The sequence below is a fragment of the Myodes glareolus genome, chromosome 25 (genome assembly GCF_982192425.1).
Source record: "Myodes glareolus chromosome 25, mMyoGla1.1, whole genome shotgun sequence".
In the NCBI taxonomy this organism is placed as follows: Eukaryota; Metazoa; Chordata; class Mammalia; order Rodentia; family Cricetidae; genus Myodes; species Myodes glareolus.
The window spans coordinates 27,492,703-27,520,167 of NC_142050.1; the positions used below are offsets into that span (position 1 = coordinate 27,492,703).

General features: G+C 44.9%; 1 protein-coding gene and 1 pseudogene across 6 annotated transcripts; both read left to right on the forward strand.

Moving 5' to 3' along the window:
• The first annotated feature begins 20 nt into the window (after positions 1-20).
• On the forward strand, positions 21-5,484 carry LOC148117861 (uncharacterized; annotated as a pseudogene).
• Positions 5,485-9,265: 3,781 nt separating this feature from the next.
• Positions 9,266-27,131, forward strand: LOC146889415 (GPN-loop GTPase 1-like). Of its 6 annotated transcripts, XM_087901793.1 has the most exons (12): positions 9,266-9,390; positions 10,041-10,134; positions 11,644-11,683; positions 12,569-12,635; positions 13,348-13,385; positions 15,134-15,212; positions 15,414-15,508; positions 18,650-18,762; positions 19,329-19,386; positions 21,061-21,641; positions 24,532-24,711; positions 26,665-27,131. In XM_087901793.1, exons 1-8 carry the CDS (start codon positions 9,358-9,360, stop codon positions 18,669-18,671), a joined length of 468 nt encoding a protein of 155 aa, XP_087757919.1. In that variant the 5' UTR covers positions 9,266-9,357; the 3' UTR covers positions 18,672-18,762; positions 19,329-19,386; positions 21,061-21,641; positions 24,532-24,711; positions 26,665-27,131. The 6 variants fall into 6 exon arrangements, with proteins under 6 accessions (XP_087757919.1, XP_087757920.1, XP_087757921.1 ...); XM_087901794.1 differs by lacking the exon at positions 24,532-24,711; XM_087901795.1 differs by lacking the exon at positions 21,061-21,641.
• Positions 27,132-27,465: the final 334 nt, after the last annotated feature.

Here is a 27,465-nt window from a genome sequence, read left to right on the forward strand (position 1 = left end):
CAATATCTAGTAAAGTTGACATGTACCGGAAGAATGAGATCCAGTCCCAGGTCTGTGCAGAGGGACTCCTCTTGCCCACCTGTGTGGGAGAGTTGTATGGGAATGACGAGGTGCACGGCATGCCCATCACAGAGTACCACTTACCCACCAAAATCTCTTCTCATCTTCTAACCGCAGGCCAGTAGGACACAGCTAGACGACTTAGCTGTTGCCTTTCCTGCCCTCTATGTTGGTAAATGCGTTGGCAGCTAATGCTGAAATCTGTAGAACTGATACGTGTGCTTTGAAGACTGTGACTGTAATTGGACAGAGCTCTGTGGCTGGTGGGTGACTAGTCTGTGCTTGGGCCCTAGCACTGGGGAGAGAGTTCTCGTCCAGATTCCCTCTTCTCTGCTTCCTTCGTGCCAGGATGTGAGCTTTTTGGTCTGCCACATCCAGCATGTCTGGTAGGACCAATATCTCTAAAAGTGTGACTAAGTAAATTCCTTTTATTTTTTTGGTTTTTCGAGACAGGGTTTCTCTGTAGCTTTGAAGCCTGTCCTGGAACTGGCTCTGTAGACCAGGCTGGCCTTGAACTCATAGAGATCAGCCTGCCTCTGCCTCCAGAGTGCCGGGATTAAAGGCATGTGCCACCACCACCCGGCAGTAAATTCCTCTTTTAAAGAAAAAGGAAGCTAATGTGCCAGTTAGATGCAATTGAGATGATGCCTCACAGGATAAAACTCCGAGTCAGCCATTTACCAAGGAAGAACATCTGAGAAATTAGGTCCTTTCATTTCTCCTTTTTTAAAAACCTATTCCGATACATTATCTTTCCCATCCACAAGGATGGGTAAAATGTGGCAGTCACACAGTGGAGTACTGTCCTAGTTTGGTTTGTGTTTCAATAATAAGCACCATGAGCAAAAAGCAGCTTGGGGAGGAAAGGTTTATTTTATTCTACAGCTTACAACCCTTCATGAAGGGAAGTCAGGACAGGAGCTCAAGGCAGGAGCCTGGAGGCAGGAACTGAAGCAAGAGGAGAGCCGCATTTGGTTTGTTCATCATGGTTTGCTCAGTTTGATTTTTGATGTAATCCAGGCACCGCCCACAGTGGGTTGGACCCTCCCACATCAGTCATCAGTTAAGGAAAAAAACCCAGCTGGGAAGAAAGAAAGAGAGAGAGAGAGAGAGAGAGAGAGAGAGAGAAAGAGAGAGAGAGAGAAAGAAAGAAAGAAAGCCAAATAAGCCAATAGCCTTTGAGATATTGATCCACTTTGGGCATAGTCTCATGTACTATAAATGCAGATGAAAAGTGTGCACAGACCTCTTGACTTACCAGAAAGGTTCCGGTCCTTCTCCTTTGGCAGCTATCTGGTGTCCCCTTGACTCCGCCTACTTTCTCTCGCCATTCTGATGTCCTGCCTGGCTTTACTCTGTTAAGCCATTAGTGAAACAACTTTATTCATTAACCAATAAAAGCAACACATATACCAAAGGACATCCTGCATCATTCATATATATATATATATATATATATATATATATATATATATATAAAACTAAGTCTCCATCAGACATGCTTGCAGAACACAGAAAATAAAAATAAATAAAAATAAATCATTACCAAAAAATATTTCTATACAACTCAGAATTTTTTCTATTAACAGCAAGTGACATTTCTAGTCCTATTAATAGAGACACATGAATAGATGGATGGATGGATGGATGGATGGATGGATGGATGAATGGTGGTGCACGCCTTTAATTCCAGCACTCAGGAGGCAGAGGTAGGCAGATCTCTTGAGTTTGAGGCCAGCCTAGACTACAAAGCAAGTTCCAGGACAGCCAGGAGATTACAATGTGTGCCATCACACCAAGCTTTAATTGGTGCTGGAGATTGAACTCAGGGCTCTTTGCACACCAGGTAAGCACTCTGACCATCTCAGCCCCTACCATTCATTTAATTGTTAAAATTGTGTGTGTGTGTGTGTGTATACTTGTTCCCATGCCCTCTTCTGGTCTCCACAGGAAAGCATACTTATTGACAAGCAGGCCCACACATACACACATAAATAAAAACAAACCTTTAGGAAGTGAATGAGAAGGAGAGTGGAAAACTGAGGACAAGTGAAGCAATAAAGAGATAAAGGGATGTAGGTTTATGGTAGAGTTATTATCTAGATGGGTAAGATCCTGGAATCAATCCTGATAGCTTTCATCCACTTACTGACCATGCCTATAGTTGGCACTCGTTCCTTCTACCCCTATGCTCAACAAACTCTTGGCTCAAAAACTTGCTTGATTAGCCACTAAACAGCACCTCCCCAACACTTGTCACCTCCTTCCCTGCTTTCTTCTAGCCCTGTAGACCAGGCTAGCCTCAAACTGACTCAGGTCTGACCTTCCTCCTTGGTGTGGGAGAATTGTCTGTATTCTGTCAATCATGTTTAAATAAACGCTGATTGGCCAGGCACGAAGTATAGGTGGGACAACCAGACAGGAAGTAAAGGTGGGACAATGAGAATAGGAGAATGCTGGGAAGAAGGAAGCCCATTCCTCCCTAGTCCTGCCCAAATCACTGAAGAAGCAGGATGTGACCTGCCCTGCTGAAAAAGGTACCGAGCCATGTGGCTAACATAGATAAGAATAAAGGGTTGATATAAGTTATTAGAGTTAGCAAGAAGCCTGAGCTAATGGGCCAATCAGTTTATCATTAATATAGACTTCTGTGTGACTTTCGTTGGGACCTTGCTGACTGTGGGAACAGGGCAGGACAGAAACCCCAACAAAGCAGGCCCTCATGTTACACCTCCTGCCACAGGCAATCTCTCACCAGGCCCCTTCTCTCCTGAAGGTAGTCATTTCTAGAAAAGTGGTTCTTCTGAGTTCCGGCCATTCCCACTACCAAGGGACACACAGTGGCCTGATGCCCCATGAGGCCTCAGGCTCAACAGAAGCTGCAGTCTTGCCCCTCACCATAGAGACACCAAATCACTAGAGAAACTTCTATGACATTCCATGAGACCATTGTGCAGGGAACATTTGATGCCAATCTGAAGAATAGGGTACAATGGTGGGCCTATAAGGTTTCTGTGGGTTTTACCCTGCCGGGGCTAGCTGGTGATAGTGCCTGAGAGATGGGAGGGCTGGATAATGAGAAGGTGTATGGGGCACTTCAACGAGGGTTGGTAGTGGTAGGATAGGGCCTGGGAGGGGCAAGGCCCTACTCCTCAAGAGTGAGAGAGGAGATGGACTTCAAAGATCAGGGCAACCAAATTCCCAGCAACTACATGCTGACTCACAACCACCTATAATGAGATCTGGTGCCCTTTTCTGGCCTACAGACAAGATAATAAATAAATAAATCTTAAAAAAAAAATGATAAAGGAATGTTTCCTTTGTTCTTCCTCCAGGCTTTCCCAGAGCCCCAAAGACTCTCCCCAATCGTCAGTGTATCTTACTATCCTAAATGAATTTTTCAAGCCAGAGATGCTAACAAAATTGGAGAACAAAGTAAAAAGAAGGACAGTGGAGGCACTGGAGAAGCTGAGCAAGAATATAGAAGAGGCTCGGCTCCAGCAGGAGCAGCTGCTGCAAGACAGCAGGCTGCTGCAGCAGGAGACGCTCTATCTAGAGATGGAGAACAACTACTTCTTGAGATTCCTAAAAAAAAAAACGAAAGGATCAGTGTAAAAAGAAGCATGAGGACCTGTGGAATCTGTATGTCCAGGAATGCAGGGAGATGAAGCGAAGGAAGCAGGAACTGGCATCCGGCTTTGCCCAACAAAACGCAGACCTTCAGGCATAGCTCCTGCAGGGAAGAAACACCCAGTCCCAGTTGAGGCAGCAGGCTTAGTCGTTGACGCATATTAACGAAGTAAAGGAGAGCCAGGAGATGAAGATGCAGGCCTTGCAGAAGGAGCTGGAGAACATGAAAGCGGAGACATCGATAAAAGACCGTCAGGCACACCTGCAGCTCCTGCGGAGAAAGACGCTCCTAGACAGGAGAACATGAAAGCGGAGACATCGATAGACCGTCAGGCACACCTGCAGCTCCTGCAGAGAAAGACGCTCGTAGACAGGAGAACATGAAAGCGGAGACATCGATAAAAGACCGTCAGGCACACCTGCAGCTCCTGCAGAGAAAGACGCTCCTAGACAGACAGCTGCAGGAGCTAAAATGGCTGCCGATGGGGAAGGGTGGCACCAAGGAGGTTAAGGATAAGGCCAAGGCCTTGGAGTCCACAGCCAAGAAGGTGAATTCCGAGTTTTGCTTTAGTGTCCAGAGAGAGTATCAGAAGTTACAGGAGAAGCACACATGTACACACACACACATGCCCTCAGGCACGCACACGTGCCCCCCACACACACATACTCATGTGCACACACTAAATGTGAAATCCTATTTTAAAGAAGTATTGCTGATGAGTGATTGGAGAATTTGGGTTGAGGAGGGGAAGGCGAAGCTGGTAAGGTTCAGAGAGTCAAGAGTCAAGGAGACAAGAGAAAATGATGCTGTTGGCTTCTACACACAGTGTTGGCTGAACACACAGTGGAACCGTTTGCCCCGAAACTGAAGAGATTGGGGGTGAGAGAGAGCAAAGAGCAGGTTGCAGTGAGGAAAATATCCAAAGCATTGCTTTTAAGAAAGAGGTAGAGAGATAAATTATTCTTTCTTTCTTTGTAGAGACAGGTTTTCTCTGTACCTTTCAGATCTGTCCTGAAACTCACTCTGTAAACCAGGCTGGCCTTGAACTCACAGAGATCCACTTGCCTCTGTCTCCCAGTATCTTTTGTTTTTTTGAGATAGGGTCTCACATGGTATTCAGGGCTGCCTTGGAATTTTATTGTGTAGCCACTGAGCTCACAGCAAAGTCACAAGTGCCAGCCTTTTGGGTGCTACAGGCACGGGCATGAGCCAGCGCACCCAGCATCTTGAAAGTTGTTTTCTGAAGTACAAAGAGCTTCCACTCCTCATCCTTGTACAGAAATAAGATGCGAGCTGTGTGCTGGGTGACACCAGCTGCTTGAGAGGCTGAGGCAGGAGGGTTCCAAGTTCAAGGTCACTTTGGGAACCAATGTAAGAGAGGGCAGCTGTAAGTCAGTGGTAGCGTGTGTAGCAAGGGGAAAGCCCCTAGATATAGTCCTTAGTACTGAACATAAACATGAAAATTCAGTTGAAATCCCCCTGAATCATAGCCTATGTTTGGTTATTCCTGTCCATATATATATTATTCCTGTCCATATATATATCATATATATATACAATATGTTTGTATATATACACACACATGAACACACATACATTATATACAAATATATACACATACACACACATATATAAGTGGTACATTTGATGTGTCTATAACTTGCTTTTCCCAGACAGCACTATTTTTGAAGTTTATTCATAATTAGACAGCCTTATTAAATTGATAGCTGATATAACCCAGTGTGTAAATACATTACTATTCATTCTCCCTTCTAGACAGAAAAAGTTGTATACTAGAGCTATTTATTTGTTTGTTTATTAATCTATTTATTTTGAGACAAGGTTTCTCTGAATAACAGCCCTGGTCATCCAGGAACTCACTCTGTAGACCAGGCTGGCCTCCAACTCACAGAGAACTTCCTGTCTCTGCCTCCTTAGTGCTGGGATTAAAAGTGTGCGCCACCACTGCCCAGCTTAGAGATGGTAAGTGCCCCATTAATGGTTTCAGATAGGTGTTCCTGGTTATTAGGTGGCTCTCCTTCACAAGATCACACATCTTCCATCTTTGTGCACTCTTCTCCCCTAGGGCCCTATAAAGCCATCTGATGTAGCCAAGAAAGGGGGGAGATAACTTAGTGTACAGTTACAAGGCTAGAAGCAGCATGCCACTCTTACTAACACTCTACTAGAAAGACCACTGCTGCCTACCCATATGCTACCTGGAGAAAGACACAAACGGGGAACAGGGTGCACACAATGTTTGTCTGGAGTTCTGGAAGGTCAGGGAGGGTTTTGAAGGACAGGTGTCTTCTCTAATGAATGTTCCTAGCATCAATGCATTGTAACTTCTGTTATTCGTGTGTAGTGTTCTTGGTACACCTAGAAAAGAGACATGTTTCTCTTCATGTACCCAAACAACCCAGGCTTGTGGTATATGTTCAACTTCAGTGATTATTTACAAATAATTTTCAAAACGACTCTTGTTCAGCCCGATTTTGCTAGGAAAGAGACCAAATCCACCACTGTCCAAGTAAAGCAAACTGTATTGTAGAGATGCACCCAGGATTTGCCAGCCGGCTGTCTCACCCTAAGTAGGGATTGTTTTTCAGAGAGCAGTCCTTTATGGGCTTTTTGAGATTGCTTTTATGGGAAAGGCTAAGGTTAATAGTGTAACACCCGATTCTGCATTACCCTCTCAGTACGGTTGGCATGGTACGCCTCCGTACTGATCACGAGCCCAGGCAAAGGCCTGGAGATTGAAAGAAACACACACAAGAGTCCTGGGTCATTCGAAAGAGAGATCAGCCAAATGCCACTTTATTCAGCTTTTTGCCAAACTAATATACTTTGGCCCCAGTAAAGGAATTCCCTCCCAGCCAAAGGGGGGAGCCTGGCGCCGCCATATGGAACCTGGCGCAGTAAGGAATTCCTTCCCAGGTAGGGGGAACCTGGCGCCATGTAGGAACTCCTCCCAGGCAGGTGGGAAATTACCATACCAAAGATGAAACAATGTCCTACATCTAAATCACAAGGCTATGGCAGAGTGAGCACAGAGACTAGCAGAAAGCTTTAGCTGGCAGACCAAACTGTCCTTGAAACGCACCCCAGGGAGTAAGGGGAGACAAGGCCCTACAAATAGAAAACAGCTATAAGCATGTTTACATGGGTGGGGTAATTGGCTGTTAGAAAAAACTACAATGAGCTGGGTGATGGTGGCACATGCCTATAATCCCAACACTTGGGAGGCAAGCCAAGCAGATCTCTGTGAGTTTGAAGCCAGCCTGGTCTACAAGAACTAGTTCCAAGACAGGTTCCAAAGTTACATAGAAACCCTGTAAAAAAAAAATACAATGAAAGGTTTTATGGTTTTATATATATATACATTCTTGCTTTTATTTATATATATAATATATTACATTATATAAGATTTTTATATATATATATAATTTGAAGGAGAGTCATACATTATGGGATAGATCACTGGTATAGAACAAGGTATCTTGAAAACATATTTTGTAAGATAAAGGTCAGTCATACATCATGGGGTCATAAGTTCAGTGCAGGTTGAAAAACATGTTTTGCGGGTAGGAGAGATGACTCAGATGACTCAGAGGGTAAGAGTATTGGATGCTCTGAGTTCAATTCTCAGTAACCATGTGGTGGCTCACAACCATCTGTAGTGAGATCTGGTGCCCTCTTCTGGTATGCAAGCAGAACACTGTATATATAATAAATCTTTTTAAAAAAGAAAAAGAAAAACATGTTTTGCAGGGTACAATAGGTTTAGGAAACAAACTTATTCTTGTAAGGTATGGGGACTGTTGTGTGATGTTTTACTCTTTTGGCTTTTTGGGGGGTCCACCACCCAGATCTGCCTCCTGGTTGGTTGTATCCCACTGAAAGTTTAGAACAGTGTGGTCAAGATAATCTATATTGTGTCCCCAGATCCCTTTAGTTGGGAAGGGAAAGAGAAAGGGGTTTTGCAAGGACAAGAGACTGGATATGTTTCAGGTACCATGTCTCCCTCAAATTACCCACCATGCCCAGGAGGTCTTAGTAGCTAATCTGCTGTGGACACAATTTGCATTTGGGACTTACTTCCGCCTCTCGGTACTCACCACCTTTTGTTTTTCACTCTGGCCTTGAACTTGACAATCTTCTGCCTCAGTTTTCTGAGTGCTGGGAGGACTGGTGTTACACAAAAGGACTTTAAACATTAAATTATCCCCAGTTTTGAGCACCTGCTGTGACTTCAATTAGTTTTAAAAATTACAATGAGTCCTCTTTTATTTCTAACATAATGGGTGGGATTTCCTTTGTGCTTGGAATATGATTAACAGTCATCTACACTATAACACTAGGGACTTTTAGGAGTTTTGCCATGTTTCTCTTGGGCTTTTGATTTTCTTTCACCATCTAGTCTTTTCTTCTTCCCTGGGACAAACGGATATACAAATGGACAACTAAAACATTTTTGGTCACAGTCTCTTGTTATACGGTCTCTCCCTCATGAGACTCATACTGTTGTGCCCAGATTACGACCCCCAGGAAGGCCCAGACTGTAATAAGCAAGGTTTAATCAGCGTAATACAAACATGTTTGGAACCCCTGTCTACTGACCCCGTTATAGCGAGGTAGAGAGCGGAGTTGTATCTCCTCTGTGGGTTAGGCTTTTAAAGGCATAACTACAAAGAGGCTTTGAAGCTGCTTTGGCACGGGTACAAGGACTTTTGCTCCCTCCCATTCTGCTAAGTCAGCTTTTTCCTTGTTCTTAGAGCAAGACCACTGTTCTTGAGTTAGGCCATTTTATCAGCCTGTCCTAGGTGGCTGGCTAGGCTGAGCTAAGTGACTGAAGGGAAGGCCACTATCTTCCTGGGAAAACATTCTGTTGGAAATTTCTTCTCGTCCCTTTGAGAATAAGGGGTGAAGGTGCTCCATTACTACTCGCCTCTACTCAAATCCCTCACTATCACTCAGCTACACTCGGGTCACAATACCCCTCTCTTTTCTCATCCCTTTTGCATTCAGAGAGGACTCTGCCTGAACTGTTCCTTCCATGGTTATTTGAAGGACAGTATTCATCCTTTCAAATGTTACCCCAGTTTTTACCTAATATTTTCTAGAACGTAATGACCGCTTTAAAAAATTTTTTTTTCTTCTTAGTCAATAAGATAGAAGGCTAACCTCACAATCTTGACAGGTTTGTGACCCTATGACCCTAGGCTTGGGATCCCACCTCGTTTCGCCTCTGGAGACACAAACTTTGCCCCTCCCGGGTCCTACCTGTCAACTCTCCCTGCTCCCTACACTCCCCCTCATTTGTCCAAAGCCACTACTTGGCAGCTACAGCAACTAAACAACCCCAGAGAGTCTGATGCCTAGATGCCATTCTGAGCCCACAGAGCGCGGTCCAGCAGGTATGGAGATTCCAGCCAATCGTAGCCCTAAACTCAGCGAGGCCGGATCATCTGACCAATCGCAGTTCTAAATGCAGAGAGGGCGTATTCTCCGGCCAATCGCAGTCCGGAGTGCCGCGAATCTCCGGCTTGTAGGCGTCTCCGTGGAGTGGTGGGCGGGGCTCAGGAAAGATGGCGGCGCCCGCAGCTCTGGCTGAGCCCTAAGCCTCCGCGGCTCCTCAGCTCCCCGTGTGTCTCTTGGTGTTGGGAATGGCGGGATCCGGGAAAACTACCTTTCTACAGGTGACGTGCACTGCGCGGAAGGGGTAGTATCGCTCGGCAGGTTGCCCGTGGCCAGGGAGGAAGGGAGGAAGTTGTCTGGGAGTTCGAGGGTCTAGGCGCGTGATTTTCTGGGGTCTTGCCTGTTACTCCCGAAGCCTCGAACCCTAGCCTGGGTCCCTTAAGGCAACCTTCTGTAACTTTAGGGCATGCTTGGTGCCACTGAAATAGTCTGGCTGTGAATTAGCAGCTTTTCTGAAAGCCCGAGGTTAAAGAGTAGGGGGATATAATGCCAATACACTGGTTTTGCATGAGGAGTTGGGTGTTCTTTCGACTGACCACGTTCTAAGTTCTGACTATCCAATGAAAATGAAATCGACAGGGATCTTGTTTTCACGGAGTTAATGTTTAGTGAAGGAGACAGAAAAAAGAGACCTTTACAGGGACATTCAAAGTTAGTGGAGAGGTGATGGAGGGCGGAGGAGGCCTGCTAGGTCTGTAGTCGAGCTAGATGGCTTTTAAATTGAGAGTTCAGTGTAATCGGTGGAGGGGAGAATGAAATTGCTACAGATTTTATAGGCTTGGCAGTAAAGTAATGGGACTTCTTTGGTCCTTGTCCTAGCGTTTATCACCACCCTCCAACCCTCACCCTTTTTTTTTTTTTTTTTTTGCAGAGGCTCACAGGGCACCTCCATAACAAAGGCTCCCCGCCTTACATCATCAACCTGGACCCAGCTGTGCATGAAGTCCCCTTTCCCGCCAATATGGGTGAGTGCCTTCAGTTTTCATTTTTTTCTGAACTAACTCACTATCTTCTTTTTCTTTTTTTTCCTTTGGACTTGCCCGAGTTACACAACAGGTTTCTCCTTGTTGAGATTTAGCCCTCTCTTTATTCTAACAATTCCTAAGTTTGTATCATTTCCATTCACCCCGTTTCTCTTTTGTCCTTAGTATGTGAAACTCTTGTAATTCATTTGAGAAGTGACATTAAGTCTATTAAAAAAATAACTCATAAATCATTTAGTTTCTTTTGTCAGAGTGTAGTAATAGTTTATAGGTTCTAATATAATTTACTCTGATCAGTAGGAAGGACCTTTCCATTCCCAAAGTTGTGGTGTGTGTGTTGCTGTGAGCAGAGTTTCTGATTGACACTATCAGAAAGATTATGTATGGGTATTATCCAAGGGAGTCTGAGGCAGAATATTGAGAGGTCAGGGTCAGTGAGACCTTCATAGCCAAACCCTGCTTGTTTTCTGTTTTTTAAAGAGAGGGAAAGTGGGGGTGAGTGGTAGATTCATGTGATCCAGGGACAGGGTTCTTACTGGGCTCAGGCTTCCTAATCCCTGGCCATAACTGTCACTTGTTAATCTTATTAAACTTCTTATACCCCAAATATGCAATTTAAGGAGGGTGGGGAGATCTTGTTTTAAGAATCATAAGTCATTTTCGGAAGATTTTACAAAAACTTTCCTATTGAAACTTGAGGATAAAATTGTAATATTGGTCATCTTCAGACTGGTGGGTAGGTTTCTTCTCATTCATTGATTTTTGTTTTATGTGTGTGGATGTTTTACCTGCATCTGTGCACCATGGTATGTGCCTGGTTCCTTCAGAGTCCAGGGGAGGGTGCTAGAACCCCTGCAACGGGACTTGGAGACATTTATGAGCTGGGAACTGAATTTGGGTCCCGTGCAAGAGCCTCAAGTGCTCTTAATCACTGAACCAGCTCTCCAGCCCCTGGTGGGGAGATTGCCTTTATTACCAGGCAGTAGTTTTTGGTTTGAGGCTTTTTGTATGTTTTGTTTTTGCCCCTGTGCATGTGCCCACTTCCATTGAAATTCTCTAAAATGTTTAATCTTGTTTCAGACATTATCTATCATAATTAAGAACTTCTAGCCTAACTCTTTTGTTTGTTTGAGGCAGGGTCTCTCTATGTAGTCCTGCTGTCCTGGAACTCACTTTGTAAACCAAACTGGTTTCAGACTCACAGAGATCTGCTTGACTCTGCCTCACGAGTGCTGGGATTAAAAGTGTGCACCATCACACCCAGGAAGGAAGCCACTGTAAGTGGAGAAAGGTATAAGAAAATGCCGGTTAAGAAGCCTGAGTCAGTTATGGTGAGACTCTCTGCAACCTCAGCACCCAGGAGACTGAGGCAGGAGAATCGCTCAGAGTTTGAGGACAGCTTGGGCTACATGGAAAGTTCAAAGACAGTCTGGACAACTGAGACCATGCCTCAGAAAATGAAATAAACCATTCTCTCTCTTTTCCCCTCAGATATTCGTGACACAGTGAAGTATAAAGAAGTCATGAAGCAGTATCATTTTCCTCATCTGCCAGGGACTGACTGGTTCTGCAGAATTGCTACCCACTTTGCCTGTCAAACTCTGAAATACACAAGTAGAACACTCAGCTTCCTTTAAATCATCATATTAGAAAGATGTCAGATAAATAAGATGAATATAGGAGAGATTAGGTATTCCCAGGAATACTTCCCTGCCATTTGATTTCAGCTTCTTAGCATGCTCAGACCACAGGGATTATAATTAGAGATCAGTAAATGAGTGGCCACTTGGTAGCTGCCAGGGTCCAGTGAAATGATGTTGCCTTGGGTGAGATGAAGTCATTGATAACTATGAATTTGACCTGGAAGCTCAAGAAAAATACGATGAGTTGAATTAATTCCTATGGATTGATTTCCGCATGACATGTGGCTCACTGTAACTTTAGTTAGTTAGTAACTTTAGTTTAGTTAGTAAGGACCAGTAAAGAGTGTTACATGTAGCTCTGACTGGCTTGAAATCCACAGAGATCTGCCTCTGCCTCCTGAATGCTGGGATTGAAGGCGTTGAGCTACCATGTCTGGCTCCATAGATGATTTTAATAACTGATGCCAGCAGTCTGTCACTGTTTGACACGTGTGTCTTCACTAAATTTTGCCCATTCTGTTGTCTTTATCTTGTATGACCATCCCTAAAATGATAGAGGAACAAGGAGGACCTTGCTAGTAAATGATTCTTGTAACACTAAGGTCATATGGTTGTCAAAGACTAGGTTGGCAGTACCCATTGATTGAACACTAATACTGTTATATACTGAACATAATGTCAAGATTGAACATAATGCTGTTGGATGAATGACAATCTAGGTATGAACTATATAATCTCACTTATGCAGTTTAAATCCTTAACTGAATGCTCAGATATGGACTTGGGCCAAATGGTGGCATAGTCACCTCACTCAATCTCTTTGCTACCAGATTTGATCAGGTAAGGCTTCCTTTACATTTATAGGCATGGCACTGTAAAACCTGACTCTTGTGTGCTCTCGTCTGATCACAGAATAAGCAGGGCCGCTAAAGTGGAGACACTGAAAATAAGCAGGCATTTTGGTAGACAACAGCCTCTAAGTGTGGTGGGTCCTTCACATTTAATGTTTGTGAGAACAAAACAAAATCCAAGAGACCTGGGTTCTTTCTCTGGCCTGCTCTCAGCTTATGGTGTTACTGAGAGCACGGGGCACTGCGGTTAGCTACAGCAAGGGACGGTGAAATAATACACTTTTTTCTTGTCATGAGTATTTGCCATCCTCTGCTTTCTCTGTCACTCCCATGAGAGTGGCTTATAATCATTGCATTTTACTCTGATTCTGCTACTTGAGACATTAACATTTGACAACAGCCAGCAGCGTGGTTTGTACCAGAGTTCCCAGCTCAGGAGGCCGAACGGCCTGGAGTCCACAGTGTACCTGGATAACACAGTTTGACCTGGCTCTTTAAAACAAACAGATGTGGCCTGTGTGCCAGGGACCCTGACTTCTCAGTGACAGAGCTGCCACTTTGGCTCTGCTTCCTTGAGTCCCTTGCTTGGTGTCCTTGGGTTGTGCTTTGTGATGCTGATTTAACATAGGCCACCCTGGAGGGTGACCTCTGGTGTTGTGTTGGCATCAGATCCTGTTACAGTTGACTTCTTTTTCTTCTAGTTGATGAAATTTATCGAGAAGGCCCAGAACACATTCAAGTAGGTGGTCTCAATGCCTACTCATTTCCTGCCTGTCATTGACACATTTCTAGACTTTGAGAGGATCTGGAGAGCTTTGACCTCTAAAACTCTTAACTGAGACAAGTTGTTAGAAATGCAAACAAAGAAAAGGGACAAGAAAATTGTTGAGATGACATTTAATACAGAGAATTACTCCCAGTTCCAGTGACACCTTTCCCCTCCCCCTCAACACTTCTCTTCGTTTTACATGACTTTTGGAGAAACACTTAATTCTTTCTCCTTTCTCAGATTAAGGGAAGAAGACATTTGCTCATCATTTGAGGGAACACCATGTCTACCATGATGGAGAAGACATCATTTCTCATTAACTATTATTAAATTTTGATATGTTTACCTTTTCTAAGGGAGAAAGATAATTTACTGTTTTATAAAACAAAACAAAAAAGGAGACAAGCTCATTATAAAGAATTCACTTGGACAGCTGGGGTTACACAGAGAAATCCTGTCTCAAAGAAAAAGAAATTAAAACCATGGGTCAGGGAGATGGCTCAGGCGGCAAAGACACTTGCCACCAAACCAGAGTCTGATTCCTGGGACCCAGGTAGGGAAGCAGAGAACTCCTACGAGTTGACCTCTGGCCCCCATATGCTTGCTGTAGCTCTATACTTTCACATGCAAACTAAATAAATTTAATAGAAAAATTATTTTAAAAGAATACATAATATTTAAAACATGAAATTGTCATTCTCAGTCCCAGTACCAATTACTGTTGTTCAGGGATTGACATTTCACCTATTCTATGCATAAAGTCTTACAAAGATGGGATTGTAATTGAGGTAGATCTTTGTTTTCATTAGAAAAAATAACAAGGGCTGGAGAGATGACTCAGCTGTTAAAGGCTAGGCTCACTATCAGAAATATAAGAAAAAATAATAAGACAGGTTTTTTGTTGTTGTTGTTTTGGTTTGGTTTTTTTGAGACAGGGTTTCTCTGTGTAGCCCTGGCTGTCCTGGAACTTACTATGTAGGCTGGCATTGAACTCAGAGATCCACCTGCTGCCTCCTGAGTGCTGGGATTAAAGGCTTGCACCATCACCAAAACAGGCTTTTTGGAGATCACATTCTGTAAAGTTTTCTTTTTTAAAATATATTTTATTATATTTACATACTGGTGCATGGATCATGATTGCTAATTTCACACAGCCCTGCCCCCACCATTAGCAGTCACTCCTTAATTTCCCGTTCTGTTTCCCTGGTACCTGTCCTGTGTTTATTTGCTAACTTTGTTACTGCTTTATTTCCGTGGGGCTTGTACTCAGGATGTTGAACATCCTAAGCCCATGCACAGCCTTTTTTCTACACTGACTTTTACCCCATCCCCAAGTTTGCCTATTTCTAAAAGTATATTTATTAAGGTACATTTTACACGCCCTCCGTTCCTCATCCTTGTCCTTAAGAAACAGGATGGTTCCCCAGAGAGTGTCATTCTGGTTTTCCTCATGTCCCCTTGGTAGTGCAGTGTTCCTATAACATCACAGTTTCCTCCGATTCTTTACAGCAGCTTGGCTGTGCTGTCTCTTCTCAGTAGCATGAATCTTGGACCTGGAGCGAGCTTTGGGAATATGTAACTTTCGGGCACGATAGGACTGTTTGGCAATGTGCAGAGGTTATTGCTGTCTTGGATCTGCAGACAATGAGCTTTCTCTGTGATGGGAAATCTTCAGAATTGCCCAAGTATAACACCTTTTAATGGTCTCCTTGACCCAGGTATGTCTTGATTGACACACCCGGACAGATTGAAGTATTCACCTGGTCAGCTTCTGGGACAATCATCACCGAGGCCCTGGTGAGTGTTCTGGGTCTTGTTCATGAGAGCGTCTGGAGAGTTAGCTCAGCCTCTGTTTACTGCCTGGGGCTGAGTGTGAGATGGAGAGGTGAGGCTCTGCACACCTGGTCAACACTCATTCTCTCTTGGCAAGAAGGGAGGAAGAGCATGGGAGCAGGTAGTGAGCCCTCTGATTAAGACTTTACTTATTCTGTGTTCTAGGCATCCTCATTTCCCACAGTGGTCATCTACATCATGGACACATCACGAAGTACCAACCCAGTGACCTTCATGTCCAATATGCTGTACGCATGCAGGTAACCGATGCTTGGTAGACATGGTCTTTTGTCAGCTGTGAGGCCTCTTCCTCTTTCTACTTTTTAGTTTTTAAAGACATTACTTATTTACATGTGTGTGGGCTTGTACGAGAGTATGTCTAACACATGTGTGCAGGAGCCTGTGGAGGCTAGAAGAGGTGGTCAGATCTTTTCAAAGTGTAATTACAGGCAGTTGTGAGTCACCATGTCGGTGGTGGGAACTGAACCTGGGTCCTCTGTAAAAATAGTAAATGCTCTTAACTGCTGAGCCATCTCTCCAGCTTTATTTTCTCTGACTTTATTCCCCTCTTGGTTTTGAGTCCTGGTTATATACCCCTGGGTTTGTGATAATTTGTATTTACTACTCAGTTGATTGTCCTCAGTTAGGAGAAGGCCCTAAAGAGAGGCATGTACTATTGGCTTTTCTCTCAGCATCCTCCTTCCTCGTCTGTCAGAGGAGAGCCAAGTCTGGATAGAACAGAGAGAGTTCTCTGGTGTCAGTGGTGCTTAGGTTTTGTATAAGTAATATAAAAATGTAACATGAGGAGACATTACTAATAAAAAGTTTGTTGAAGCCAGGTGTGGTAATGCATTCCAAGTCAGGAGGTGAAGGAGGACAAATTCAAGGCCAGCACAGACTAAGGAGTAAGACCCTGCCATAACATTAAGAACAGTATTAACAGCTTTTAGTTATAATCCGAATGTTATCCCATTTAGTTTATCCCAAATGTTACATTGGGAGAAAAAAGATGCTTCCTGGTTCACTGTGAGTTCAGACTGATGTTGAAGGAGAGTTACGGAAACTGATGCTTGGGAATGGACAGGAGCCATCACCAGTGTGATAGGTCTTGGAACAAACATCATATTGGATGCAAGAAGTCCTGATCCACATGGAAAGATAGCATTGTTCCACAGTTATATTAATGAGTAAGGCACAGCTGCTTGATTATCCTGACTGCAGTAATTTCACAGTGTGTTCATGGATCAGAATGTCAGAGGACTGGGAATGTAGCTCAGCAGGAGAGGGTGCGCCTCTCACGTTCAAGGACTGGGTCAACCATCAGGACTACAGACACTAAATCAGTAAAGGGAGCGGAGAGATCAACTTTAAAAATAATTCATCATGCATACCTTCAATATATATAATTTTATCTTATGCATCTACCTCAATAAATGTGGGAAATTTTCAATCTGTAGGACAATATTTTTGGAGGCTGAGGTAGGAGAGTTGCTATAAAGTCAAGGCCAGCCTGGACCACATACTAGTTCTAGGCTAGTATAGGCCGCAGAATAAGACTCTGTCTTAAAAACAAAGCAAAAATTGTATATGTTTACATGGCGTCTATATAGATTAAAGGATACACACACACACACAACACACATATACATATACATACATGTAAAAGTGCCTACCAGAATAACCGTCCTATTTTGGGTAATTAATAAATGCTCATTTCCTCCACTTGAATAACAAATTAGAGAATTGTAAAATATTAAAAAGGATCAATATTTGTGAGTTGGAGGCCAACCTGGCCTATGTTTGAGTTCCAGGATAGCCTGTTTCAAAAAACAAACAAACAAACAAACAAAAACAAGGGCTGTGCTGATAGGCGCAAGACTGGACGGACAGAGTTGATTGTGTCCTGCCCAGCTAAGTCACCAGCAGCTCAATCAGTCCCGTTTCATGGAGACTCTGAGGCAAGTTGAAAGCTTGTACCAGCCCCCACCCCCTTTCTTTTCTCATTCATTTGCTTCCTGTCTTAAATTCGTTGGTCTGGCTTCCCTCTGCCCTGCAGCTGTGTATTTCTGTCTAGGATCCAGTTTCTCCTAACTTTTGACCTTGGACTCACAGTCCGGTTACAGCTTTCAAACTGCTGCTCCCATGAAGCCCTTCGAGGCACGTCAATTGCATCCTCCAGTTACTCAATAACTAAGGCTGAGGCTCCCAGTCAGGTGAGAAGGAAAGGCTTTGCCGGCACTCTGCATTCGCTCCGCTTGGCTAACTTAGGGTCGGAAAGAAAGTCTCCCTTTCTAGAGGTGAATTCCAGGGAGGACAGGCTGAGCTTACACGCTACTCCCCTCCCCCCAGTGCAGGCCAAGTTCACAATATCTATCCTACCTCCACCCCCACCCTTAGCCCAGCCCTGCACCAAAGACCCTGCAATTTCATGTTTGCTCGCAGCACGCAAATTTTTGACCCTCTAACTTTGGGGACAAGGAAGATCACAGAATGATCTCTGCTTTCCTGCCCCACAAGGAAGCCCTGAAATGGCTTGTGCCCTTCATGTAGCCAGAGAGAGCAACTCTGCTGGATGCGGCCTCGGGGAATTAAACAAAGGACCCTGGAAAGTGTCCGCCTCTTTAGCTCAGGAAGGCAAGAGTGAGCTTCTCTCCCAGGGAGCGTCACTATCTGGCTCGGAAGTTGACCTGTGTGCAAACTTCCAGGAAGGGAAAGCTTGTGATTTCATAGCTGACTTAGCCGTCAGCGGAGGTGGCCCCAGGCAGGTAACAGCACTAAGGTGTGCTCAGCAGGTACAGATGAGCTAAGCAGATGACTCCCTGCTTATCCTTGCCTCCAAGTCTGTCCAAGACTTGCTTCGAACTAGGGTTTGTCTCCAGAGAGAGGGCCCCAGGTATGATGGTAACTGTGTGGCCAGGGAGGCGAGTGTCCTATGTGTCATGGAGTGGGGCTTGATGCATGCCCAAACAGCCAACTATGCCCTCCCTTTTTTCATCCTGTCTGACCATGTTCTTCTATGTGAATTTATCTAAGAATAAAGACACAAAAACGACATTATTAGGCTACCACCAAGCACACCAAAACCAGTCCCGTCAGTCCACATATCTACACAGACTTCGTATACTGTCCAAAGGGAAGGAGAGGTTGAGCAGGTTTGTCTCAGAGCAGATCCCATGACAACCGACTGGAACTTGTAGAGCATTGCCATTTTTATCATCCACTTTATGATACTATTGGGACGCACCTGTTTCCAGGTCCAGGTGAGGAGCTTGGAGCATCAGGTAGCAACACCTCCTCGGCCACCAGTGACTCTTCAGCATGGCTGACAGTTCTCATTCTCCTGCCAGGGACACATCAGTGATGCCATTTCTCCCTCACTTTCTAACCTTTGCCTTCCTCAGAGTCAGCCCAGGTCCTGGCTAAATGTAGCTGCTTAGGAGGGCGGCTGTCTTCCGGCCCATGTCCACCGCTGTTCGTGTTTATATGCAATGTCCAGCCTGAGAAAGAGCGCTGGGTATGTATTTTGTGAATGGATCTTTTTTCATTGTCTTTATGCTGGGAGATGTTGTCTAAATGTGCGGTTACATTCGTCATCGGCCAGATGCTCCTATCTGAATGGGTTGCCGTGAGCTCATTCAACATGTCAAACACAGGAGCCTTCCTCCCAAATCAGATTCCTTTCCTTCCATCTCCTCTGTTTCTGTTACCAGTTGCTTAATCTTTGAAACTGAAAGAAAAACTTCTGGGTTTTTCCTCTGCATCTTATCTAACCACTGCCGCTCACCAGCTATCCGACACCACCGGGTCTTTTTGTTGTTAAGACATTCTCACTCTGTAGCCCAGGCTAGCCAAGAACTGGCCTCAAATTTGTGACAGTCCTTCCGTCTCAGCCTCTGAGTTAATCAGTGGGTTAATCCCTTGATGTAACACGGTAGTATCATTGGGAGCCAAGGCCCAGATGGTAGAAGTGAAGTCATGCCCTGGAAGAATATGCCTTGCCCCACCCCGACTCTGCCTCCTGGCCACCGTGAAATGAGCAGTCAACTACACCGTGCCTCTTACTGTGATCTTCTGCTTTAGCATAGGCCAGAAACGATGGAGCCAGCTGGACTTGAAACCTCTGAAACAGTGAGCCAAGGTAAATCTTCCTTCCCTTTAACTGCTTCTCCTCTCGAGGATTTCTCACAGTCACAACGGCCCCCACATTTGTCCTAGGGCTGTCTTCTGTGGTACGAGCATTCCCTACCTATGGGTCCATCACCCCATGCCTCCCGTCATTCTCACGTGGCCTTCTTCCCACATGCCTGGTCTCTAGCTGTCTTTTTCTTGTATTGACTTTAGGACCCATCCTAACTATAGAATCTCACCTTAACTAATGCATCTTCAGTAGGGCTACATTGTCTTCACAATGATTGTGTATATGTAATTCTATGGCTTCCTAAGACACATTGTTCAAATGATGTAATTCACAACAAGGCTTAAAGATGAGGCAAATTTTAGCTGGGTACAAAATCTCAGCACTCCTGAGGCAAGTCTTGCTGTCAAGGCCAGCCTGGGCTACAAAGTGAGTCCCTGGACAGCCTAAGCCACAGAGTAAGACCCTGTTTAACAAACAAAACCAACGAACAAATGAACAAACGAAAGAAAGAAAAAAAAGAAAGAAAAGAAGGAAGGAAGAAGCTTAAAATTTAAGGCGATTTTTTTTTGAGGTGCACTGCTCAGATTTAAGGATTTGAGAGGAGTACAAACATGACAAAATTTCAGGTTGCCAGCCTTCCCTTGCTAAGTAAACATGGCTGTTCTCTCTCCCTCCCTCTCTCCCTCCCTACCTTTTCCCTTCTGTTGCCCTCTATCCTTCCCTTCCTCCTTTTTTTCTTTTCCTTGAAACAGGGCCCAATGTAGCCGGCCTTAAATTGGCTTCTGATCCTCTTGCCACCGCCTAGTCCATTCTAGAGTTATAGACATGTACCAACATGCCCAGTGTACATGGTTTATTTATTTATTTTAACATCCTTACTTTGGAAAACAGGCATTACGTCTAAAGAGCATTTCTAGCTTTATCAGTTGTTTCTTGACTCTCAGTAGGCAAGTAAAGCAAACTAAATCCAAGGGGGAGGGCCTTCTTTCCCTCTCATGTCCTCTTAAAAATTTCCTGTCTTTCCATCCCATCTCAGATACGTGGTCCCCTGCCAGCTTTAATAGCATCATATTCCAGAACACAGGAATGGCTCCTTGAAAGGAGAATGTCATCATTGTCCAACTAATCGGGTTTCCCCTTTAACCCACGCTCCCACTGAGTCACCGTCTTCCCCAGCTTATCTCAAGTTCCTGGAAAAGGGAGCCTTGCATGGTAGGAGATCATCCACTACAGTGCCTGCAGGACCAGACCTGAGATAGCGATCAGGCAGACTGCTTGGTCAACCCTGCTCCACTAAGCCTGTTTTCACCTCCCTGCCTTTGTTCTTCTGAAATCCTTGAGTCCACCAGGAGGACCCTGCTCTCCCTGTCCTCCTCCATATGGCTGACTGAATGAATTCCTTTCCTGCTCCATCTCCGTCTTTCCTGTTCAGTCCTGGGGCAAGATGGTCAGTTGGGGCTCTCCAGAGCTAAACCCTCAGCCGGGATTCCAGCAACAGATTCACCCGTTCCAAGATCCCCAGTCATCTTTTGTTTTGTGTTTGTTTTTGGAGACAGGATCTCATGTAGTCAAGGCTAGTCTAGTCTATCCTTCAAATACTGTCTAGAGATAGTTTATTCTGGGTTAAAATTTTGTGCCTCACAGAATTTACTCTCTTGTGTTATGTCTGTCTAGGGTCATGTAGCTCGACGATTTCCTCCAGATGACTGTCATAGAGAACACACGAGTGGTGTTTCAGTCTTCAGCCAGGGAAGAATGTGTTTTTGTTACCATCCTTATTCAAAGTAGCCATCAGAGGTTCTGGTGAGGACTTCGGGGATGAGACTTCTGCCCTACGTGCAGTTTGGGGTCTGTTTTCATCCCGAAGGCACATTCAAGCGTTTGTGCGCAGTCTTTCTGACTTCAAAGGTTGAATGGACTTCCCACAAGCCTCTTCAGCCTGCCTGTTCACCCCAGAACCCCCAGTTCGTCTGCCATTGTGCGACTTTGTAGAGCTACAGCCTTCTTGTTTTGCACCAAGGCCTCAGTTGTTTCCTAGTTGTGGGTCAGCGGTTCTCCAGGCACCCTTCCAGCTAAGTCCATGTCCTGGAGCAGAATTCCAAAGCTCTTAGTCCTCGTGGACAGACTGTTTACTGCTGCCTCAGAGCTGCGAGCAGGGCCTCCCTTCTCCAGGAGTGACACTATGTTCTGTAAATTGCCAATGGGAGAAGCCACCGGAAACCACTGTAACGCAGTCTACGGAAGAAATCCTGGAGGTGAGCCCCGAAAATAAAACAGTCTGGGGGTCTTCATTAGGGTCGTTTTCTCTGCCAGGTAAAGGACTGAAGAGCAGGAAAAATCTTGAGAGCAATAAGTAGCAGTTGAGAAACCTCAAACACAGCAGACAGAATTAGCAATTGAAGAAAGGTGTTTATGGGGGTGAGGGGAGGTGAGGAAACACAGTATGCAGCAGACAGAGAAAAAGACATGCCACAAAACAGATGGGATAATCAGGGAGCCGAAAACCCAGTCTGTTCTTGAGCGCTGGATTTTTTTTTTTAAGTCTCTTGAGAGTTTTCATTCTCTAACTTAGGGATTGGTCAGTTTGAAGAACTATACAACAGTTGATCAGCCCACAGCTGTTGTATAACGTGCCCTGACCTAACCTCGAGCTTGCTGAGCAAGTCCATCAGCAGGGGATCTTCTGGTGGTAGACAAAACCTTTTGTTTTTAATGCCAGACTTCAGGTGCATCTCTGTGAGTTCAAGGCCAGCCTGGTTTACAGAGTGAGTTCCAGGATAGCTAGGATTACACAGAGAAACCCTGTCTCAAAAACAAACAAACAAACGAAACCCAAAAATTATACATATAGGGGCTGGAGAGATGGCTCAGAGGTTAAGAGCACTGGTTGCTCTTCCAGAGGTCGTACGTTCAATTTCCAGCAACCACATGGTGGCTCACAAACATCTCTAATGAAATCTGATGCCCTCTTTGGGATGTAGGCAGAACACTGTATACAAAATAAATAAATAAATCTTAAAAAATAAATAAATAAAAATATGCCAGGCTTTTGTCTCAAGCCAGGAAAGTGAGAAAGGAACCAGTCAGTCATCTTGAAAATATATCACCTTTATTACCTAGCCATGGTCCCTCTCCCTATCTGTCTGCTATCAGAGATCTGTCTAACTCTCATTAGTGTTTCACTAAGGTGACTGTGACCCCAGTAGTCTTAGCCTACTGCTCTACAGTTGGTTTGGGGGCAGGTGTTAACCCCACTGAGTGAGACTGTCTCCACTACCACAATTTTTGAGTCAAATCTGAAGCAAGCGCCATTAAATACTGACCAGGATGATGGACACTAGCCAGGTCCACACCTGGAATTTCCAGAGTATAGCCTTGAATTACATTAGTCAGAGACTTATAAAGGCAAACCCCACAAGGCTACGTACTTCCCACCCCTGTCCGATTGGGGGCAAACATACATGCTGATGTACTTCCTGCCTACATGCCTCCTGCCCATGCGTGATCAAGTACATCCTGTGCAGCTGGGACAATCAACCTTGCTTGCTGAAGTGAAAACATGTGGCTTGTTATTGTACATGAACAGCCCCTTGCATTCCAGGAAATGATCTGATGTGGGATTCCCCTCTGTATGCTGTGAATGTGTTTTATTACCGTTGGTGAATAAAGAAGTTACTTTGCTTATGGCAGAATGCAGCTGGGAGGGAAAACTAAACAATGCGGGGAGAAAGAAGGCAGAGTTAGGGAAATGCCATGTAGCTGCCAAAGGAGAAAGACTCTGGAACCATACCAGCAGGCCACAGTCTCATGGTGATACACAGATAATAAGAAATGGGTGAATTCGAGATGTAAGAGCAAGCTAGGAATATGCCTAAGCTATTGACCAGTGTTGTCATTAATACAGTTTCTGTGTGATTATTCAGATCTGGGCAGCCAGGAAACCAACGTGTAGTCTCCATTCCAGCTCTCTGTCCTTGGGCAAGAGGGGCTTACAGGTTAGAGGCATTTCTGCTTTATAGATCTCTTAAGCACAGTAATTTAAACTTAAAACATAACTTTCGTCCTCATAAAGGAAGACTAGATACTGCCTGGAATGGACCCCCTAAAGCAGAGGACTGGGGGAGTAAGAAGTCAGGTGTCTGGGAGGAACCCAACAAGAAGCTGGGAGAGAGGCAAGCGAATTAGTTATGACTCAAATGTGTAGCCTGGGTCTTGCCCCAAAGATGTAGTCAGAGCTGATGAGTGAATGGATATTACAAAGGGAATTGACTTCTAAACTTCCAGTTAAGTAGTCCAACATGGCCGCTTGCATCGTGGAGAAACTGAGAATAGTAGCTATGCAGTTCACAAGGTTGGATGTCTCAGCAGTTCTGATCTGCTGCTGAAAGCCTGGAGAATCCCTCGAGAACCACTGAGGTCTGTTACACTGTAGAAAGCCGAAGAAGCTGGGTTCTGATGTTCAGCCAAGGGTGGCAGCAGCAGTCACAGCGACAGAGTGGATGCACTCGCCAGCAGGCAGCGAAGGAGGGCATTAGACACAGAAACTCTCCCATTAGGACTCCTCCTTCTAGCTAGGACACTGCATGAAGGTACTGTCCACTCTGAGGGAAGGTCTCCTTCGGCTAATCCTTCAGGTTAATCCCTTTCAGCCCTGCCCCTCCCCTGAGGGAGGTAGTTCTCTTCCTCCCACTCCCTTTCTTTTTTTTTAATTAACTTATTTTCTTATTTTATGTACATTGGTGTTTTGCCTGCAGGTATGTTTGTATGAGGGCATCAGATCCCCTGGCACAGGAGCTACATAAAGTTGTGAGCTGCCATGTGGGTGCTGGGAATTGAATCCTGGTCCTCGGAAGAGCAGCCAGTGTTCTTAACCACTGAGCCATCTCTCTAGCCCCTTCCCCCTCCTTTTCTTCCCCTCTCTTCTCGTAGACTTGTCAAAGGCTTTTTATTTTATTAATGTTCATGTGAGAAGGGAGTGAGCCTGTACCGTGGTACACATGTGGAGATTACATGTACACATGTGGAGATCAGAGGACGATTCTGGGGAGTCAGTTCTCTCCCGCCTTATTGGCTCCAGATATCAAATCAACTCATCAAGTTTCTTTACCCACTGAGTCATCTCATTTGTCCTCATATGTCTCTTAGTTGATTCCAGAGCCAATCAATTTGACCACCAAGGTTAACCATCCGAAAAGGAAATGAGAGATGATTCTTCAGAGCTCAATGTGAGTGACCTCAGTCCAGGAACACAGATCTAGGTTGCTCTGAAGACTCATTCCACCAAGGAAGCAGATGAATGAAGTTTTATAGTCACAGAACAAAAAGGTAACTATAAATCAATGTGTTTACCAAACACATTGATGAGGACATCGGTTGGTTTCAGCAGAGCAGGAAAATATCTGATCAGGTTCTCAATGCCATCTAACGACAGTCTCAGTCCCTAGGTTGGTAGACCTGGTGATCTACTAAATTAATGCATTCTAATGTTGTCAGCTGATACTTAGATACAGATCTGGACTGGTAATAAATGGCTATGAAGGAGACCAAAGATAACCCAAAATAATCTTGATTCTAGGTCAAAAACATTCAATAACTTTCAGCAGCCAGGAACAGAAATCCATCAACCTGCAGAATCCAACAGCCAGTAATCCATCAACCTGCAGAATCTTTGACACAGAGTAGCCTTCCAGGGTACTTCAGGCAGCAACTGGCTGCTCTTACCAGGAGTTAAATTGTCTTGGCTGGGGTCTGGGTAGGAGGCTCAGTTAGGAAAGCGCTTTTTTCTCAAGCATGAGGACTTGGTGAGAACTTGGCGGTTGGATCTCCAGCAGCCACTTAAAAATCCAGCATGGGAACAGCTTAGTGGGTGGAAGCACTCGCCATGCAAACTTGAAGACCTGAATTTGATTCCCAGAACCCATAACTGGAGGAGAGAACCCAACTGCCAGAAATTATCCTCTGACCTCACATGCTCAGAGTGGCGTGTGAAATCCTACACACACACACACACACACACACACACGTGGGTGGGTGTGCTCACTTACCTACATGCATGCACATGTATGTGTGCCTTTGATGAAGCTATTAGAGGAGGTTCAGGCCTCTGGGCAGATTTATAAGGGTATTTCCTGGGAAGATTAACTGAGGGGAGGGGAAGGCCTCTGCCCCCACCTGCCTGCCCTCCTGCCCGCCTCCACTGCCCGCTGATGTATCCATCCACTCTGCCCTTCAGTGCCGCTGTCACTCACTGACTTGGACATCAACCGGCTTCTTTACGCCAACACTTCCAAGAGCAAGGCCCCAACCTCCTAGTTATCTTCCACCTTTTGGGCCCCACCATTGCCACACCGGGGACAAAGCCACCAACGCATGAATCGTTGGGTAGTACATTGAAAGTTCAAATTTGAGGTACTGACATGAGATTTAAATTTAAACAGAGGGCAAGAGGTCAACCCAATTAAGCAGTCTTTAGTCAACATGCCTCCTGCCCATCACTGACGCAGCTCTGCTGCATTGTCTCCTGCAAGGTAGCCTGGAGAGTTGTCAGAACCTCTGACCGGCATCAGGGTGCCAGTCTTTCCCAGTCCTTCAGCGTAGGAGTCGTAGGAGAATTCAGTCTCTGTGGGACCATTCTTTCTGTAGTCCAGTAGCCAAAGAGAGGGGCAGATGGGCTTTTCTTGAGAATCTCCTCCTGTCAGGAGGGTCACACTTCCACCCCAAGGAGCTACACAGTCTCTGTGCCTCTTCCCATAGACGGCAGTTTCCTGGCTGAGTGGAAGCACTCTGCGGAGTCAGTTCTTACCCTTCATTTACTTACTAGTCATTACCACCCATCACCACCATTTCCAGAGGACCTAAGAAGGCATGGGATCCTGGAGGACGCTGTGCTCAGCTCTGGATCCTCCTGTACTAGGGCCCCTGGCATATGTATCCGTGTGTGTGCATGTGCACACACACCAATAGCGTCTTATAAGTCAGTCCCTAGTGGGGCGGTGGTGACACGTTCCTTTAATCCCAGCTCTCAGAAGGCAAAGGCAGGTGAATCTCCATGAGTTTGAGGCCAGTCTGGTTTACAGAGTGAGTTCCAGGACAAGCTCCAAAGCTACACAGAAAAACCTGCCTCAAAAAAAAAAAAAAAGATGAAAGAAAGAAAGTCAGTCCCATCAGACTCTACAGTTATCAAAGCCTTGAAGATTTATTTATTTTTTTAAACAAGTGCTTGCTTATTTATTTATTTATTTATTTATTTATTTATTTATTTATTTATTATGTATACAGCATTCCTTCCATGTATGCCTGGAGGCCAGAAAAGGATGCCAGATCTCATTACAGATGGCTGTGAGTCTCCATGTGGTTGCTGGGAATTGAACTCAGGACCTCTGGAAGAGCAGTCCGTGCTCTTAACCTCTGAGCCATCTCTCCAGCCCCCAGCCTTGAAGATTAAGAACTTCAGAAAATGTCAAAGCAAACATCCACAGGAAGAGTGTGTCTCTTCTCAAAGAAAGAAACCAGTGCTAAGAGATTAAGGGCCTTGTCCTGGTCACACAACTGCTTGGCAGATTTGGAACTGAAACCTGGGTTCAGTCTATTCTTTCCTCTAAAGTCTAGCTCCTGTCCTCTTGGTATTTTGGGCATAGGAGAGAAGGGGTATATCTGTCTCTAGAGAAGCTTCTCTCTTGGATTCAATTTTGATTTTTCTCTTCTCAAAGCTTGTTGAAAGCCAAATAAAAATTTCCTCTGCTGGATTTGGAAATTTTTTTTAAATGAATCTGAAGGAAAAAAATAGCAAATCCGCTATCCTAATGAGATAATGAATGCATAAGTGCTTTGAAAGACGCCCAGCACGCTCTCACATCCAAGGTATTATTACGCCCTTGAAAAAAGCACACAGGCCTGCAGGCCCTGCTGCTGTGGGGGCTGGGGCCTGGCAGAAAATTGAAGACAATTTTCTCTAGAAGGCTGACTCATCCCTTGATTGTCCCCGGCTTAGAGAGCCACGTTTCTTGGGGTTATTTTCCACCTCCGTCAGGAACTGCTGGTGAGGCCCTTCTGAAGCTGGGCTCTGCGGGAGCTGCCCAT